Source organism: Gallus gallus, chromosome 3 (assembly GCF_016699485.2).
Source record: "Gallus gallus isolate bGalGal1 chromosome 3, bGalGal1.mat.broiler.GRCg7b, whole genome shotgun sequence".
In the NCBI taxonomy this organism is placed as follows: domain Eukaryota; kingdom Metazoa; phylum Chordata; class Aves; order Galliformes; family Phasianidae; genus Gallus; species Gallus gallus.
In genome coordinates, this window is record NC_052534.1 from 34,866,572 (window position 1) to 34,884,155 (window position 17,584).

General features: G+C 34.4%; 1 protein-coding gene across 12 annotated transcripts in view; it reads right to left on the minus strand.

Moving 5' to 3' along the window:
* The window catches only part of SDCCAG8 (serologically defined colon cancer antigen 8), a 108,557-nt gene that overhangs the window by 67,792 nt on the left and 23,181 nt on the right, over positions 1–17,584 (minus strand). For 9 of the 12 annotated variants that reach the window (XR_005858115.2, XM_046939377.1, XM_004935443.5 and 6 more), the window contains 4 exons: positions 17,074–17,212; positions 15,008–15,160; positions 12,204–12,338; positions 8,662–8,778 (listed from right to left, as the gene is read on the minus strand). Coding sequence is in view for 11 of the 12 variants with exons in the window: in XM_046939377.1 (XP_046795333.1) it covers positions 8,662–8,778; positions 12,204–12,338; positions 15,008–15,160; positions 17,074–17,212 (544 nt within the window). In the remaining variant the exon portion in view is untranslated. The remainder of the gene's footprint in view (positions 1–8,661; positions 8,779–12,203; positions 12,339–15,007; positions 15,161–17,073; positions 17,213–17,584) is intronic. The other 3 variants (XM_046939376.1, XM_040697408.2, XM_040697407.2) reach the window with 1 other exon arrangement.

The following is a 17,584-nucleotide window of genomic DNA, read 5'->3' on the forward strand; positions in this document are numbered from 1 at the left end:
AGAAATGGAGTAGAGAACTGAAAAAAGACAGATGACAATCTTGAGTTTAAGAAAATCTGAAACAGATTTTCAGTATAACAAGGAACAGAATTATCATAACGTATACGTACAACAAGACTACATTAAGTTTGGAACGTTGGAACAGGCAACTTCTGGTGCCTAACTCCCCAACATTAATATTCTTACTACTTCTGCACATAATTTTGAAAGTATTATTGACCTGTCTTGCACTGCCTAAACTTCTAGAAGTACGAAAAGGCACTTTGCCATTGAAAGATGGCAGCCTGAACCTCAGCAAGAGAAAGTTAAGATGAAGCACATTAACACCACTCTGCATTCCTCTCCAATTCAGTTGAAAGAAGGAAACTTTACCAAATAATAATTAATACATTGATTAAATAACACCACAGTAAAAATTGATTTTATACACATACACAATCTTTTCAGTATTTAAACTATCTTATGTTTGCAGCATGTAGTACTTTCAAGAGTTTCTTGAAACAGTTGCAATTCTAAGTGTTTCTCTTCTCATTCATTAGTTCATGAGGAGTTTACAGTCTTTTGATTTGCACAATGTATTTTTAGGATAGCACTGGAGATGCTCTTTCAGTGACATTAACGCATCTTACTAACAGACATAAAAGGAGGATTTCTCAAACACTGGATGAACCTTCATATGCCCTCCCTATTATCACCTGAAATTATCTTCACCCATGTGTACTCGTGTATTTGTAAAAACATATTTTTTTATTAACTAAACATCTCTTTAACTCCACAAAATCTGATAAAATTAAATAATGAAGAAATTTGATTCAAAGCAAGCTAAATTAAAGATTAATGCTTAATTCTTTTCATACTGATGCTGATTCTATTGTATGCAGAAAAATGGAACTTTAAATTCTAAACCAGCAGATGTTTTTCACAGAATTTTAAATAGCAGCAAAGCTGACAGAAAAGACAAATGTTATTTTTTATATTAGATAAATGAGAATGATTAAGCAGTGATAAAAACTCATACTCTATAAAAATGTAAAAACAACTTGAGAAGCCTTTTAACAAATCAAAAATACATTGAAACCAAATGAGCTAATAATTTATGACATTCACTGTTATACCAGTATTCTTACATACCAGGTATGAAATCACACGGTAAACCTAAAAAATAATTCTGCACTAACTATGCCACAGCACAAATTCTGCAGTACTATAATTTTGGAAGGAAAGATGTTTCCATGAATTTACAGTACTTTCTTTTCTTTGTTTCCTACTTCATTCCCTTCATTTTAACACTTTAAAAGGACATAAAATAGAACCAAGGAATAGAAGAATGAAGACAAAGTAACAGAAAGTGAAATATATATGCTATGCTTGTCGGTGCTTGCAACAAAAGGCAATCAACAACAATAAAATCAGATACATTTCAAATTAATATATAGTAAAACTTTACAGGCCCTGAAGCTCCCATGCTCGCTTTCACTCACTGAAATAGCCTTTCAAAGCAATGAAATTAGTGCACAGGAGTAAGGCTAAAATTAAGCTCCTTTTAAGAGGTACCATCAGTATTGCCATTCAAGTGCACTTAACCATTATATGTAACAGCAACAGGGAATTTCTACATTGTTTAAAACCGATCTCAACCAATGTTGCCTTTTTAATTATTTATGTACAAATTAATCAAAGGCAGAATTATCACACAGTTTCTTTTTTTCTTTTTTAAATTACAAGAAAGGGCAAACTTTTTGCAGCAAGATTCCAATGTATTTTACTTGAAGTAAACTAGCAGCTCATATTCAGTGGGGGTCGCTTGCAGTCATTTCTATCTTAATCTTGATATTAATCAAGCAACACTAAGTTCTGGTCAGTCTCTAAACCTCAGACCTCCCAGGCATGGCCATCTGACATGGCATATTGCACCTGAAGAGCCATTCAACTTCATAAAGTGAGTTAGGGCCATCACAAGGTTAACCTCTCCTAGGTCCCAACAATGTTTTTCTCCCTTTTGAGTTCTACATGTATTACTGCTGGTTCCTATTTAAATCTGCTTTGGTATACAACATAGTTTTGAAAACTAAACATGGTTTTAAAGGAGAAAATTCCTTTCTGGAAGTATATTTAAGATTAAAAAGCTGCAACAACATACAAATAAATTGCAACATGCGTATGTTATGCATATGCATAAGGCATAAAAGAGTTCACAAAGATCACCTCCTTAAACTAGAGCCAATTCTCTACAAACACAGAACAATTCGAAGTTCTACAAATCATTTAGCCAAAAATATAAATCTCAAGTTAGGAATGAAATTGAGAACCCACTCGTATACTGACATTGAAAGATGAGCAGAAGCACAGAAGTATCTCCAATAAACACACAGATTTCCTTTACCCCACCAGCAGTTCAAAAACCTATGGATCTCCAAATACAAAAGAGAAAAGCAAGGATTTAATCAAGATGAATTGTAGAGACTGCAATTTGTTGGACAGATATTAATTAGTCTAGCCTTATCTAGTGGAAGTCTTGCAGTCTCAGATGCGTGTAGTTTTGTGACCACATTACCACTTAAGTTGCAAAGAAACATAATGGCATCTGGCAGTAATGGGGCACCCCTTCAATGTAACGAAGGGCAAAACTTCCAGATCAGAGCCATCACCTATGCAAAAGCCAGGAGCAAACCTTCTGTTTCCAAAGTGATAGAGAATTAATAGAGATGAGGGGCTGCAGATTGCTAGAAGAGAGGCAGAGAAAGAACAGCGAATAGCATGGAGGTGGGATGATCTTAAACACATTTTTAAATCTAATCAAAGCAAACTTTCTATCTGTAACTGTTAGTTATGTGCAGCTGGGGCAAGAAAAAAAATGAAAGACAAGATCTGTGTTGCTAAGTATATATTTATGAATATGCACACACAATTTTTAAATTAAGCAGTACTTTAACATGGCTGTCCTTGTGCAAACTCTCAAAGAGCATCATGGCCCCTGGATATTGTGGATAAATACCTTGAGAACCAGAAAAGAATAAATATGTTATACAAGGATTTTACTTCATTATTTTCTTGAAAATATTTGAACCACAATGCTATTTCAGGAACAAAACTTTCAAACCCATGGAGATTACTATTGCAACGTTTTAACAGACAACATTGCTGTACTAGAGATTAGCTCAGCAGCCACCAGTAGAGATAAGAAAATGATTTTGTAACACAGTAGAACAAGGTGTATTTTTAAATGGACTGCAGCTGTGGGTGAGGGTGTTGGGGAAAGATGGGTTGGTGGAGAGTAGATGGTTTGCTCACTGATTTAAAAAGAAATGATCAGAAAAGGAGGGATACATATAAGAAATGGGAAGATTACACCTTCACTGTGGAGAAACAGGAGAGGACGAAACTTACTTCATTTATCCTTTCAAACACATCTTTCATGCAACTGATGTGGGACTGTCTATTCCTAGATAGCATTAAGAAAAGCTACACAGTGACAACAGACAAGTGATAGTCAGGGGTTTTTACATTATTTTTCTTCTGAGTAGACTGTTAACACAATGACTATTGATGAAGTCACCCTTACTCTTGTGAGTGAATTGAGAAAACAGGCATTTCTGTAAACATTAAGTAGATGCACACTATACCAAAAGCTGTGCAATTCTTTTCCTACTTCGAATAATATTTAACATACATAAATAATTATATGTGCAAAAAGGGTAACACCACTCTGGGTGATAGAGCGTGGATCAAGATTACTTGGGCCACCAGCAGCTATGAGAAATACAATTCTGATCAGTAACATGGGCTAAAAAAGCTCATCTCACTCTTTTTAGCAGGCCAGCTGCTTTAGAGAAGCAGACTAGTAGAAAAAAATAAAGAGAAATAAGAATAATAAAAAATCTACCGGGATTCCCAGCCTCAGATATTCTTCTAATGAAAACAGGATTAGGAGTATACAACGAAGGGTGATCCTCAGTGATCCTTGAGGAATGGATGGTTGATATAGGAAAGCAACAGTATAGCACAGCAGAAACAGCAGTTATTTCATAACTGTAATCAGACATCCCTTTTGTAAAATATGGTCGACTTCCAGATCAACATTTTTACTTAAAAAATCTTGAGTTGAGCTACTAAACCCGGTTACGAAAATATTTTCCTCCTGAACAGGTCAGAAAATATGCAACAAAGCAAGCCATGAAGTAGTAACATTTTACTTCCTTCTCCTTTACCTATTTTCAGATTAGGACTTGGAATATAAAAAAAAAAAAAGTAAATATTTATTACAGAGCATTTAGTTACAGTAGAAAGTTATCACACATTTTTTCTTGAGGCTTTCTTGTCCAGTAGCAATTTTGTGGGTTTTTCTTACTCTCAAGGCCATTATTTTCAAGGTCAGATGAGGAAAGAAAATCTAATCTTAAAGAATTTCAAGCTGTGTGTAGTATTTTCTTTCTTTTTCTTTTTTTCCCTCCTGGCCAAACAGCATTCAAATACACTTACTAATTTAACAGAATTCCTTTTAAAAACAGAACTTTCTGAGAATCTTTTTAACTAATGGAGCCACAAAATATTCAGTATAAAAATGAGCATTCTTGTAACAGCTGTCAATTCTGACATACAATCCTAATCCATCCTTACTGGAGTACCAAGCCTTGCAATTCTATTGAGTTTCAAAACATCTGGTGATATTGTGAACGTCCCAGCCCGTGAAAAACTTCATCTTTTAAAGCACAGCTCACGGAAATCTCATATCTATTCATAAGACGACATCTCAGGGAATCAGTGTCTTCAGGAGGTTGTATTTAGTCTTGCATTGGACACGCTTTACGCATTTCCAGAACATATACCCAAATTCTTGGCCTGTTTTATTTTTGATGAAGACAGTCGGTAATCTCTTCATTTATAATGTCTAAATTAGGTTACTATAAATCATGGATTTATGACAAATGAGATAAACATTCCCAAAATACCTTTTGGCAAAATGCTTTTGGACTGCAATTTTGCCAGATTTTTATTTGTCTGCAAAATTGTCATTCAGTCTATAGTATATGGAGACATCATTTAGGCTCTGTTACACAACATAAAAATGCTCTTATGTAGAACTCTTTCCACATGTATAGGTTGTGCATATTAGTGACTCCATTGTCTTTTGTTTGGGCTCAGAAACTTACATACCAAAGCTTGTAAAAAGCCTTGCATTTTTCTGGTATAATATTTCTAGAGGTTTTCATTCTGTCACCTACATGGCATGCAAGAGAATTCTACTATTCCCAGCTTCAAATTATATTTGGATAATCTTAAACACGGTATTGAAAGGCTGTTTTCCTGTTGTTTTTGCAGGTTAAGTTAAAGGGCTTAGATTTCTTCCTGCATAAAATGTTTTTCTGATTTTTCACATTAAAAGAAAATTTACAGGACTGATTTTCCGTAGTTGCATTTAACATATCCCAGTGCTTGATTTTAACAAGGCCGGTTGTGAAACACTCCTGAACTCTTAACAAAGATGCCCAAATTTGCTGGGACTACATAAGCCAAGACTACAAACTATTTTCTGAAGCTTGCAAGATTTTCTAAACCAAATAAAAATGGCTTACAGAAAGACAGGAAGCAATTAGACTTTTCTTTTCTTTTTTTTTTTTTTAATGCAGAGCAGAAAAGAATAATTGATGCTAATCTGAGGAAATAACGACTTCAAATTTTCACAAGAAAAAAAGATTTCTACAAGAAATGCACAAATCAGCCATGCAGTGCTTCTAAATTCACAGAAAAAGTACCAGAAAAGTGAAGCCCTACTGTGTCAAACATGCCATAATTTTTTCTTCTGATAATAGCTATTTAGGTTAGGGTGTGACTTCTCTCTGATATAGTTGTGCTTGTACAACCCCTAGTGTGGACACCGTTTACTGCCGTGAAGGCATTGCACTTTTTTCTTTTTAAATCTTGTTCCTAAGAAGGTAAAGCATTAAGTATTTTATTTCAGCACAGCCACGACCACAATGGGGAGGCTGAGACAGAAAAAGAGAGGGCAGTAGGTTATGCTACTTTACAATATACTGGCTCAGATGAACAGATGCAGTTTTTGTGTTGAGGAACTGTGCGGTATATATCTTCCCTGCCCCTTGCACCCTCAATCCCAAGGTTAATCACATCATGATGGATGATATTACAAAATAGTTATTCAATTTAAAAGATAGCATTGTTCTTTGCTTCTCCATTTTTATTTTAAGATATATTCATGTCCAATGTCAATTACAGGTATTCCTACAAAAGCACCAATATTCTAAATTAATCCCTATTGAGTAATAAACACAGGAAGAGAGATATCAGAAAAAAAAAAAAAAGAGGAAAATACTATAGATTATGTACAGAAAAATTCCTTTAATTTTCCTAAATGATATAAATTCATTTTGAAAGAATGTTATAAATACCAGCTTTCACCAAATCTGTATCTGATCATCTCAGATTGCACACATGGGAATTTATGACCCTTCTGACACACCTGGATAACATTAATCCTTTTTATAAAGTCATTATATATAAACTCAAATACATCTTTAAAACTAGAACTTATCCACACAATTAAAAAACACGAGCACACCTCAAAAAAAACCCAAGGAAACTCATCCTAAGCATATCAGAAGTGAACTTGAATAACATTATTTGCTATTAAAACAGAAAAATGCATAGCAGCACTGTTTCTACACTATTATCTCTCTACTTTTAAAATATAAATGTGTATTTATTATGAGCAGATGGTGGCCAAGAAAGGTATCAACTCTGTCTTAGCCAGAAGGTCAGGTCATGGCTGAGAGACCAAAGAACAATTACTGTTTGCAATTGAGTGCCATGTAAGATAAAACATCTTAGGTTCGTCTTTAAATACACTAAATGTGATTAAACTGTTTTCATTTTATTTAAATGAAACAATTTGCAGTGACTTAATGTTTGTAAAGCTATGCTTTAAAACAAGAAAAAAAGGAATAAAACACACCTTTTAACATATTAAATATTAGGACCTATACAGAACTTTCTTGATTACTAGAGCCTCACCAATGAAACAGCTAATAGACACTGAGCCTTAGGATTTAAAAAAATAAGTTTGTTTTCCATTGTTTTTTCCTGCTTATCTTTTACAAAGGAGCCAACAATCGTATTTGAACACTATAGATACTTCAGCTAATTACTGAATTACTCTAATAATCTCTACTGGTAGGGATTCCCTCTCCCATCACTTTATTTTAATTATATCGAATTACCACATTTTGGTATATTCATTCCCACAATGAATAAAATACCATTATGTCAATACATGAGGTTAGAATATTTTGTTCAATTTTGCAATTTGTTCAGAAGGCAATCCTGAAGCAAGTCGGAGAACAGGATTTAAAATCCAAGTTACTTCTTCAGATATCTTATTAAACACATCCTGTTTTATTTGTATGCCAAGATTATGCCAACTCTCTTATCTGTGATATCTGTCAAGGCACAGACGACAAGCCTGCTTTTTGTTTTTTAAAGAGTCCTTAGGCCTAAGGGATGCAGGAGGATAGAAAAAACAAAACAAAAAAACAACCCTGAAAACAAAAGGCTTTGGAAGGCCCCTGCTTTTCTGGGCTGTAAGATTTTTCAATACATATTAATGAGTTATTTTATCTAATTAACTTTTTTGATTTTATGCATCTTTTTATTATAATCTGAATCAATAACATTTCAAGTCCAAACTTGTACTTAATTAAGTTAATAAACTTATTGTCTAAATGCAGATTTTGGGCAACTGGAAAATAAAATTTAATTTTAGAAATACTGCATTTTTTCCTACTTATGTTCTTACATAGGGACTGATTTGTTCACTTACTTACAAGTAAAAGAATGATTTAAAACTTGTTGGATATGCTGCTCTATGCACAAAATCCATGTAGAAATTATGCTTCCATGCATCTTATGCACTCCTCTGTATATTCAAAAGAAATTTACTCTTGTGAAAAATCATAAGTTTTGAAGGAATAACTGGAAGTTTGAATACCTAAGGAAAAATGGACTGAACTTTGACAAAAAGGGCACTTAAGATGCAGAGTACACCAGTTTAAGCTGTTTGCCAAGTATGTTGTATGTTATCTTAATAATATTCCTTATTGCAGTGGATGTTTTCTCACCTGTAAAGCATATACTGTTTTCCGTATATAGTATAAGAGACAGTTTATTTTTTACACTTTTCTATGAAGCCCAGCATTCATTAGACTTGAATCTTTAAAGAAACTGGAAGACAAATGATCTTCTTTTTTCCTGGTATAGTTAGTTTATATTTAAGACTTCTTAGTGTTCTGTCAAGGTATATGTATACCTAATTACATGTGATTCACTTGTGAGAAAAAAAAACCTGTATAAGCATATGTATACAGTATATACAATTTAAGTACGTTGTATGAATTCATACGCTAGAGTAATTCTGTATGAAAGCATGGGATGAGCACTACATAAAACTTAACATATTAGGGCTGAAAACAAGAATAAGATAACCAAGAGGTATTTACTTAACAGTAATAGCTGGCTTGTTGCCATTAATTCAGAAACCATTTAACAGTAAGAAATGATCACTATTAGAAAAATGAATCAAACCAACTTCCGAAATAACCCTATTTAGGCTTCCAATAACTGCAAAGCTACAGCAGTATCATCTCTTACCTGGTCCTTAATTTCAAGCTGCCTTATAGTTTTTGTTCTGTACTCTCTGAGCTCCTTTTCTGCCTCATCCTTCTTCATTTTGGTTTGATTCAACTGATAGCGCATTTCTCCACACACCTGTTAGATTACACAGACAACATGATCCGTAGCTTGAAGAACCAGGATTTGCAATGAGATCATTTGGTGCCCTCTAGAGGTTGTTTAAATGCACGATTTTAATTTACAGAAATTTTAAGACTACATATGGTAAATGTTTTTTTACATAAAAAATGGATCTGAGTTCTCTATATAGTGATTAACTTTGAAATATGCACTGCCTTCTACATTCAATTATATTTGGATCAAGATTTTGCCAACTATAAATATTTATGTTGTAAATATATGTGCCACTAAATACTGTTAAACTACTGTCACTTTTATATTCTTCTCCCATTCTTTTTGAAATCTCAAGAAAGTCTATGTGAACACTTTCAGCAACCTCGAAGTAAAGAATCTATCACATTCCTATATAAGGGCATAACTTCTTGTCTTGCCAACTCTCTGCTGTCAAGAAAACATTTAGATGTTAATACATTAATTTTCAAAGTTAGAGCACTATAGACTTCCTGTAAGTCAAAGACAAGTTATTTTAAAAATGTGTAATTCTTCCACATGCATGGGCCAAAAGAAAGGGACTGAAGCAACATTAAAAAAAAAATTAAAAAGATCACTTCCACAGAACCAACAAGTATTCTGTGCTATTGGGATGTTCACTATCTTAACCTCCTCATTCCTTTTACATCTGAAAGGTAGCTTGACTTCAGAAGGCTTGAGGGAGACTAATCCCTCCCACGTAACTAACTACTACTCTGAGACTACATTACTATTTCCCAATTTAATGGGTTCTATTTAAATTTATCTGTTGAGAATGGAGAAGGATAGCAGACAAGCTGTCTCCTTTTCACTTTTCCTGGCCAATCACCACCAATTTGTGCCTATTTATTTTATCTTAATAATTAACAAAACATAAATATATGCAAGATTGCTATCCCTCACAATCCCTAATGAGAACAATTACCCTCAGAATTTTCTTTCCAACTCACACCTGCCCTGCTCATACTCTTCCACGAGACTTGTTTCCTAAATAGGCATGTTTTTAATGTGCTGCTGGTCCCCTGCACTTCTCAACAATCTCCTCTCACACATTCTACAAGACATTTCATTCATTCATTCTACAAGACATTTCATTCAAGACATGCAATTCATTTCTACTGTTCAGTCTCATCTATCTTCTCAGTCTCATCTCTCTTCTCATTTTTTCACTCTTAAAAAGGGAAAGTAAATATGCATATGGCCATCAGGTCACCTTATGGAAAAAAAACAACAACAAAAGGAACTGGAAGAAATGCTTGTGTCCAGTAGTTTTTATCTATTACGGTATGCTGAGATAACCTCTCATAGTTAACCTTCCCTTCTGGTTATCACTGAAATCACAGAACCAGTTTGTACCAGTACATCTCCAGATGCTACTTAAAAACACAGGTCTTCTATTCTGCGAGCAGAAATTTATCTTTTATCAGAGCTCCACGGCACCTCTTTGGATCTCTTTAGAGTCATAACATCTTACTGTCATTCAAAATCAGCATTTCTTTCTCCACAGAACTGTTCTGACATTAAGATACAGAAACACTTACAAATTGAAAGTATAAGAGGGAAAAAGAATCATTTTCTTGGAGGATAATTTGCTGATTTAGTCCTGTTGCAGATAATGGAAAGTACAAAATGCTATAAACAATTATAATAGTTTATTTGTTTGAATTTTTATTTAATATCAAAATGTGACACACAACTGAAAAATCCTAAGAAGCAGCTGCATGGACTGCCAAACCTGTTTTTCTAACTCCTTCTTTCTTTATATTAAGAATGGACATACTGTGACCTGTTCCTTCCTCCAAGCAAAATAAAAAACATGCAGCCATCCCTGCCTTTGGCTTCCCTGCACACAGTACACACTGAATAACACAGAAGGATCAGCAGATGGTGCTGTCCTTATAACTGATTTTCCAGCCTCCTAGTAGTTCAGAATGAAGGTTAAAAAAAAAATTCTCACCATGCTTCCCTCCCCCCTCACTCCTAGTACAGGTTAAGAAGAAAAAAAAAGAATTTCAGAGAAATCAAAATTTAGCATTTTTAATAATGGCAAACCAAGTTTGAAAATGAATCAGAGACACAATGGGATGTAAACATTATACAACCAATGAAAGCGGTCACGGTGATGTACACTGTCCCAATAGCTCATCATTAGGACTTTCCTCCAGAATTTGTAGTTGAGCTCAGGGACATGAACACACTTTTCCAGTTTCTCAGGACAGTGCAATGAAGACACAGCACCACCTATTGCAAAGCAGTCACCTATTCAGCTTTGTGTCAATTTTAACTCAAGCAGAGACTAGGAACTCTCAGGAGATGGCATCAAATCAGTAGGCTATAAAATTGGTCAACCCAAATCGGTAGATATTTGGACATATCGCTTCCATCCCCTGCTACCCCACCCCTCAAAAGCAGCACTACAGCCATCCATGAATCGGGTCCAGAAAGCTAAAACTTTCATGTATCAGAAGATGTAAAACAGATCATTTTTATGATCTTCAAAAGAGCTTTCCTATTTCTTTCAGTTGAATTTGAATTAAGTTTTCTAACACATTTAATTGGCTCTTTGCTGTAGATTTTCTGCATAACTTTCATCTATTTGTAGCAGCATGGGAAGCTGAGGACAACAAACAGCTGACAATCTCCCCAGAAGTGAAGGCCTGAAGAACAAATTGTTCCCCAAAATCTTGCAATTAACTACTGGCTGTAGGATTATTGAGCAGCCACATAAACATTGCAAAAGGCCATAACAAATTTTCATTTGCAGATTTTCTATTCTATATAAAATTAGCATCCCCTCATCTTTATGAAGTTGAATTGATTTATATGATAACAAGTAACTGCTGTAACAAGATAGCATTTCACATTATCAGCTTCAGACCACATCTGATTTTTATTTCTCATGTTATGACTAACACTGAGGCTCTAAATGTGCAAAATAAAGTACCCCAAACTGATACAGACAGATCTAATTTGAATATAATTTTTTATACTGTATGTATATAAAACAGAATTAATATATATTTTAAACGGTAATTCTTACTTACAAGAAATAATTCTTTGTAGAATGTTTATCATCAACACAAATTAATAAAGGAGTAACACTGCAAAGCATTTCTACAAGAAAGTACTTGAAAAACTGTAATTACAGGACAGGCTTGAATACTGTGGTGTCTTACTTACACCTAATACAGATTATAATCAGAATTTGCATAGTCTGTGAAAACTAAAGCTTAACTTTTGCATCACCAGGTGACTTGGCAGACATAAAAGTTTTCTTCTGTAAAACTTTATGTGGAATCTTCAGAAGAGTTTGCATTTGTAATCACGCACTTTACCAATACAGAGGAAAATAGAGAAAAAAAAAACAACCTCTTTCAAGTCACAACAATGAGGTAAAGCAACGTGCCTACCTTGTTCATCTCCATTTCATGAGATGCAAGCTGATGTTGTGATTCTTCTAACTGGTTAACCAGAGAATTCTTTTCCCGTGTAATTCTCTCTACCTGAGCCTCCAACATGGCAACATTCTCAGACATGGCCATTACCTGCAAAAAATCCAAGAACACAGCAATGATGAAATTCAGACAGCTACAGATCTAAACCCTGTAGAACTTTCTCCTTAAAAATAACTGTAGCTATATAGACAAAATATACACCAAGAAATGCAAGAAAAAAACATAAATAAGAAATATAATAAAAACATTAACCAAATACAGTCAAATTACCTTAATAATTGATATATTATTTTGAATTAATTTATCGTGAGGTCGTGTATTTCAAACTTTTCATTAGTCAGACCAGTCTCCAGAACTTGTTGGCATGATCAAAGAGTCATAAGCATCTGGTTGCAATACTTCTGCAGCTGTGGAAGAACTACTTAACAACTTATCTGTACTTATGTAGATTGGTTTCAACAAAATCACATTCCCCCACCTATCTTTTGCACCAGTAAAAAGAAAACTGCCATTGTAGCTATATATATTCAATTAATTTCAAATTCAGACAGTATTTCAGCACTGAAAAATCAAAGCATAATATTGTACAAGAAGCATACAGAAATAGTATGTTAAAAATTCTAATTAATTCAGATCGAATTTTACTAAATGCTGGAAAAAAAAAAGTAACAATAAAACAGAGACAGTGACCCTTCAGCTATTTAGCCCTGAAGCTTACTAATGTGAGTGGAAATAATGGTGTCTGACAGTTTTAGGTTAACTTACAGGAATTCAAAGCCAAACCTAGAGGATTATATATTCGTAACTATTCTTCACTTATTATATATCCACCTGAATTTCGGATCATGCCAATTCTTTCCCTCAAACAAATGACTTCTTAAGGAAAGCGATAAAATACTCACAAAGTATACAGTGCATCAAGTCAACCCCTATTTCTACCATTTCATTTTCCTGAAGCATAATAGCTAGTTGAATAATACGTAGACTTAAATCATACATATAGATCATAGTTTTCTAGAAAGTCATTCTATATTTTTCTTAATTACCAAGAATGACATCATCATATTATCACTATACATCATCTAATGTGTAAGTGGGATTTGGAAAAAAAAAAGAAAAAGAAAAAAGACTCCAACTCCTAAGACTTGAGATCAGTCTCAGTAAAACACAGCACAGCGTGTGATGAAATACAAGGTGATGTACTGACATGAATGAATGAATGATTCTGCTGAAAAAAGGTATGACATGTTTGTGTAATAGTCTGTATTTCAGAGTGCATATTCTGCTCTAAAGTATATCTTAATGACTAAAAATGTAAGCATAGAATCATAAAATATCCCAAGTTGGAAGGAACACACAAGCATCATGGAGGCCATCTCCTAGCTCCACACAGGATCTCTGAAATTCAAACCTTATGTCCAAACGCCCCTTGAACTCTGGCAGGCTTGGGGCCAGAACCTCTGCCCTGGGAAGATCATTTCAGAGCCCAAACACCTGGGCCTACTTCTGGTGAAGAACCTTTTCCTAATCCCCAACCAGACCCTCACCTGACACAGCTCCATGCCATTTCCTTGGGTCTTGTCACTGTCACCAGAGAGCAGAAATCAGTGCCTTTGCTCCCCTTGTGCGTAAGCTGTAGGCCACCACGAGGCTTCTCCACAGCCTCCACTTCTTCAGGCAGAATAACCCAAGGGATCTCAGTCACCCCTCACATGTCTTGCCCTACAGACCATTCAGTATCTTCATAGCCCTCCTCTGGACAACCTCTAATAGTTTTGTCTTTAAGGATAACTTCCAATAGGCAGCAGTGACTTAAACAAAAAACTGCTTACTACTTAACAATGGCTCACTGTCCACAGTTTAGGTTTTAATTTCTATTTGCCTTGCCAACAGATTTATGAAGACCTCTTACAACAGCTTATTTTTTAAAATATCATTCAATCCTCATTACTGTACTTAACTCTCGTTTTTAGATCTGGAATTGGAGTCAAAGACTTTAAATTTCTATAACAGCTTCAGAATATTATTCCACCATCTCACAATACCAGAAGTACAACCATATTCTCTTAGTTCTATACTATATATAGTCATATTACTGTGTATATATATAGAAAAGCCTACGGTCAGAAGAGAAATTCACTGTATTATTCCCAAAATTCCACCATAAAATGGTTGAAGAGGCCTCAAAATCAAATGTCCCAAAGGTTTACTGCAGTTAGTATGAAGTTTCCTCTGTATATATGACTGGGCAGAAAACTCTTGTGCTTTGTACTCAAGATTACACTTGGATCTAGAAGTTTAAAGCAAGATTATGCTACGACAGTCAGTCAGTCTCAATATAAATAACGAGAGAGATTCTGACTGAATGATTCCATAAATATAGGGTTGTTTTATTTTGCTTTAAACAAGATTCCTGCACATTTCTGCAGAGGGGCAAATTAAGTGTTGATCAGATCTCTCTGAAAAATGACATATTAAAATGCAATTACAGTACTGTAGCTTTGATATATTATGTAAGTATTATGTAGCACAAGGTCCTAACCTAACACATGCACAAAATTTTGAGTGTTCAACTTGATAACCTAAATAATATTCTTTATATAAGAAGCTAGGAAAAAATCATGCTTTAAAGTAGTGGTAGAATAGATTTGCTAAGGTCTAAAATCCAAAATAGAAACAAAATAAAGTATGCCCAAATAGAAAGTTTAGAGAAATTTTATACTCCTTGTATATACAAATAGGAAAAATCACATGCATACCATTGCTGCCAAGTTCTCCCTTTCTTTCTTCATTTCTTCCCGCAGAGCTTCTTTTTCCTCAGTCCTCTTATTGAGCTGGACAGCTAACTCCTTTTCAAGGCGATTCTTCTGGCGTTCCATCTCACTTTTCAGTTGCTCACACTGAACTAGAGCCTAAATAAAGAAAAATACAGAAACAATTATTTTTTAAGTAAGAGAAATGTCAAACTTTACATTACTGCAATACATACCTAATGTCTTCAGAGAAATCAATTCACTATTAGAATGGACGGGGTTTTTTTTTTGTTGTTTTGTTATTACTTTTTAACATATATGATGTTTATGCAATCCTACCATATTAACATCTAGAACAGGACTAACAAATTGAAAACAGATGTACATTTATTTGTATATACAGGCCCTACTGTGATTTGTAATTCTAAACGTATTTCTAAATGGATTTAGAAGTCAGGGCAAAGAAGAAAGCACTTGCAGGGTATATTTTCCAAATAAGAAGCTGTACTTCTACAATTGATTATTTGCCTTTCATTTAGAACTCCTGAATGCACATCTGTAGAACCAGCCTCCAACACCCAATTCCTTGCAAACACTGCTGTTTTTATTATATGAGTGGTTCAAAATTCATTCTATGAAATCTATGTGGAAAACACTCCTGGATTTATGGCAGCTAAGCAAGTTTAGCCTTTCCAGATCCCCTCCTGGCTCTAAAGAACAGAAATTACTAAAAAACAGAAAAAAAACCAATGCTTTTTAAACTATAAGTACCTGAGGTCAGAGAGTCTGACAGGATAATGAAACTGTAACACATTGGGCTTCTAAATGCTACCCCCTCACATTTTGCAGGTGCACTATTTTAAGTGATTCTTTGATACTTACAAAAACAAACTGCCAATTTGTGCTTACCAAGATAAAGATTAGTATTCGTAAAAATAAAAATAAATAAAAACACCAGCCAAATGAAAAAGCACTATACAGAGCTGCTTTTCTTATATGGAAGAAGGAGTGTAGATATGAAGATCCATTTTATTAAAGATTCTACTAGTTTGTCTTAAAACATTACTAACGTGAGCTAAGCTGACTCATCACCTCTCTGTTGAGTAAAAACTTGGAGCTGTAATGATCACATCTAGGAATTATGTAGGATTTCAAGCTCTTACTATATTTTCTCCTACAAATCACAGACTCTTTGTGCACATCCCTACAGCACTGGATAAATAATATCAACCACTACAGCTTATTTGGTCATTAGAACAATTATATAAATCTTACCCAATATTAAAAACAAAGGCACTTCATTAAAAACAAGTATACTTAAAAATCAAATAATTTAATAATGATTAAAAATATATATATATATCCCCAAACCACAACCTCTCAATTCCATAGCAATTCACTAATAATACAGTAGATGTCACTAAATCACAAGGAAATAATTTAGATCAATATTAGTCATTACAGTAAGTAGGGCTAGCATAAGCATTAGATCAAAACTGGTTTTGCCATTATTATTTACCCAGTGCCAAGAGCTTCATAAAGGTAGCATTTTTATAGGACTTGTCATCTCCAGAGTTATGATAACTAATCAGTTCTTGCCTTGCACTCATCTGAGGTAAAAAGAATTGTTTGTAGATGTTTCAAGTAGTCTTTCAGGAGAAGCTCAGAAATGCGGTATTCCCTGTGTGCCCTGTTGTAGGGTACTGCTTCAGCAGGGGGGCTGGACTCGATGCTCTCTCGTGGTCCATTCCAACCCCTGTGATTCTGTGATTACAATTATCTTCCTATATGCTGTGAATGCCTTTGGAAATATTACCTTTCAGTTTTTACCATCTGGCTCTGAAACCACTTAAGAATTTAAATAATAGCCTCAGAATGCAACACATCCCACAGCTTTGGATGACAACTTAAGAATCCAGAGTTCATGTTACTGCTCAGAAGTACTCACAGTTTGAACTTACTACCTCAGTAATAAAGGTTTTATGCTCGCATTCTCTTATTAGCTTGCAAACTAATCCATATTTATAGGAGTTTTGAATACTCAAAAGCTCTAATCTTTTTGATGACTTTACCTTTGTTTTTTCTAAATTGGCCTCTTCTGTCATTTGCACAGCTTGTTTAACTTGCTCATATGCATTAGATTCTCTTTGCTGCATCTCTTTCATGGTTTGCCTCACTGAAACAAGTGCATCCATCAAATCATCTCTTTCTCTGCATATAAAGAAAAGAAAAATATGTTTCTTCTGTATCTTCCCGTAAATAGCAAAAAAAAGCAGGTGTACCAGATGAACAGATATTCACAGAAAAACAGATATTAACAGATAAAAGACAAAAGTGATAAGTGAAGCAAGACTAAAATCAGTACGGGTTAAGCACGAAAGACAGAATACTCCTAGTATCTGCTCAGCTGTTAGTACCTATCACTTGCTACTGGTCTTATGCTTCAGAAGGGAAGCTACCAGTGAAACTGGAAGAACTCAGGTCATGAATATATTGAAGCTGAGTAACGTCCTAGTGGCATTACAAAACATGAATCCATGTTAAAAAAACCTTTATAAAATATCAGAACAAAGCAATATGGCA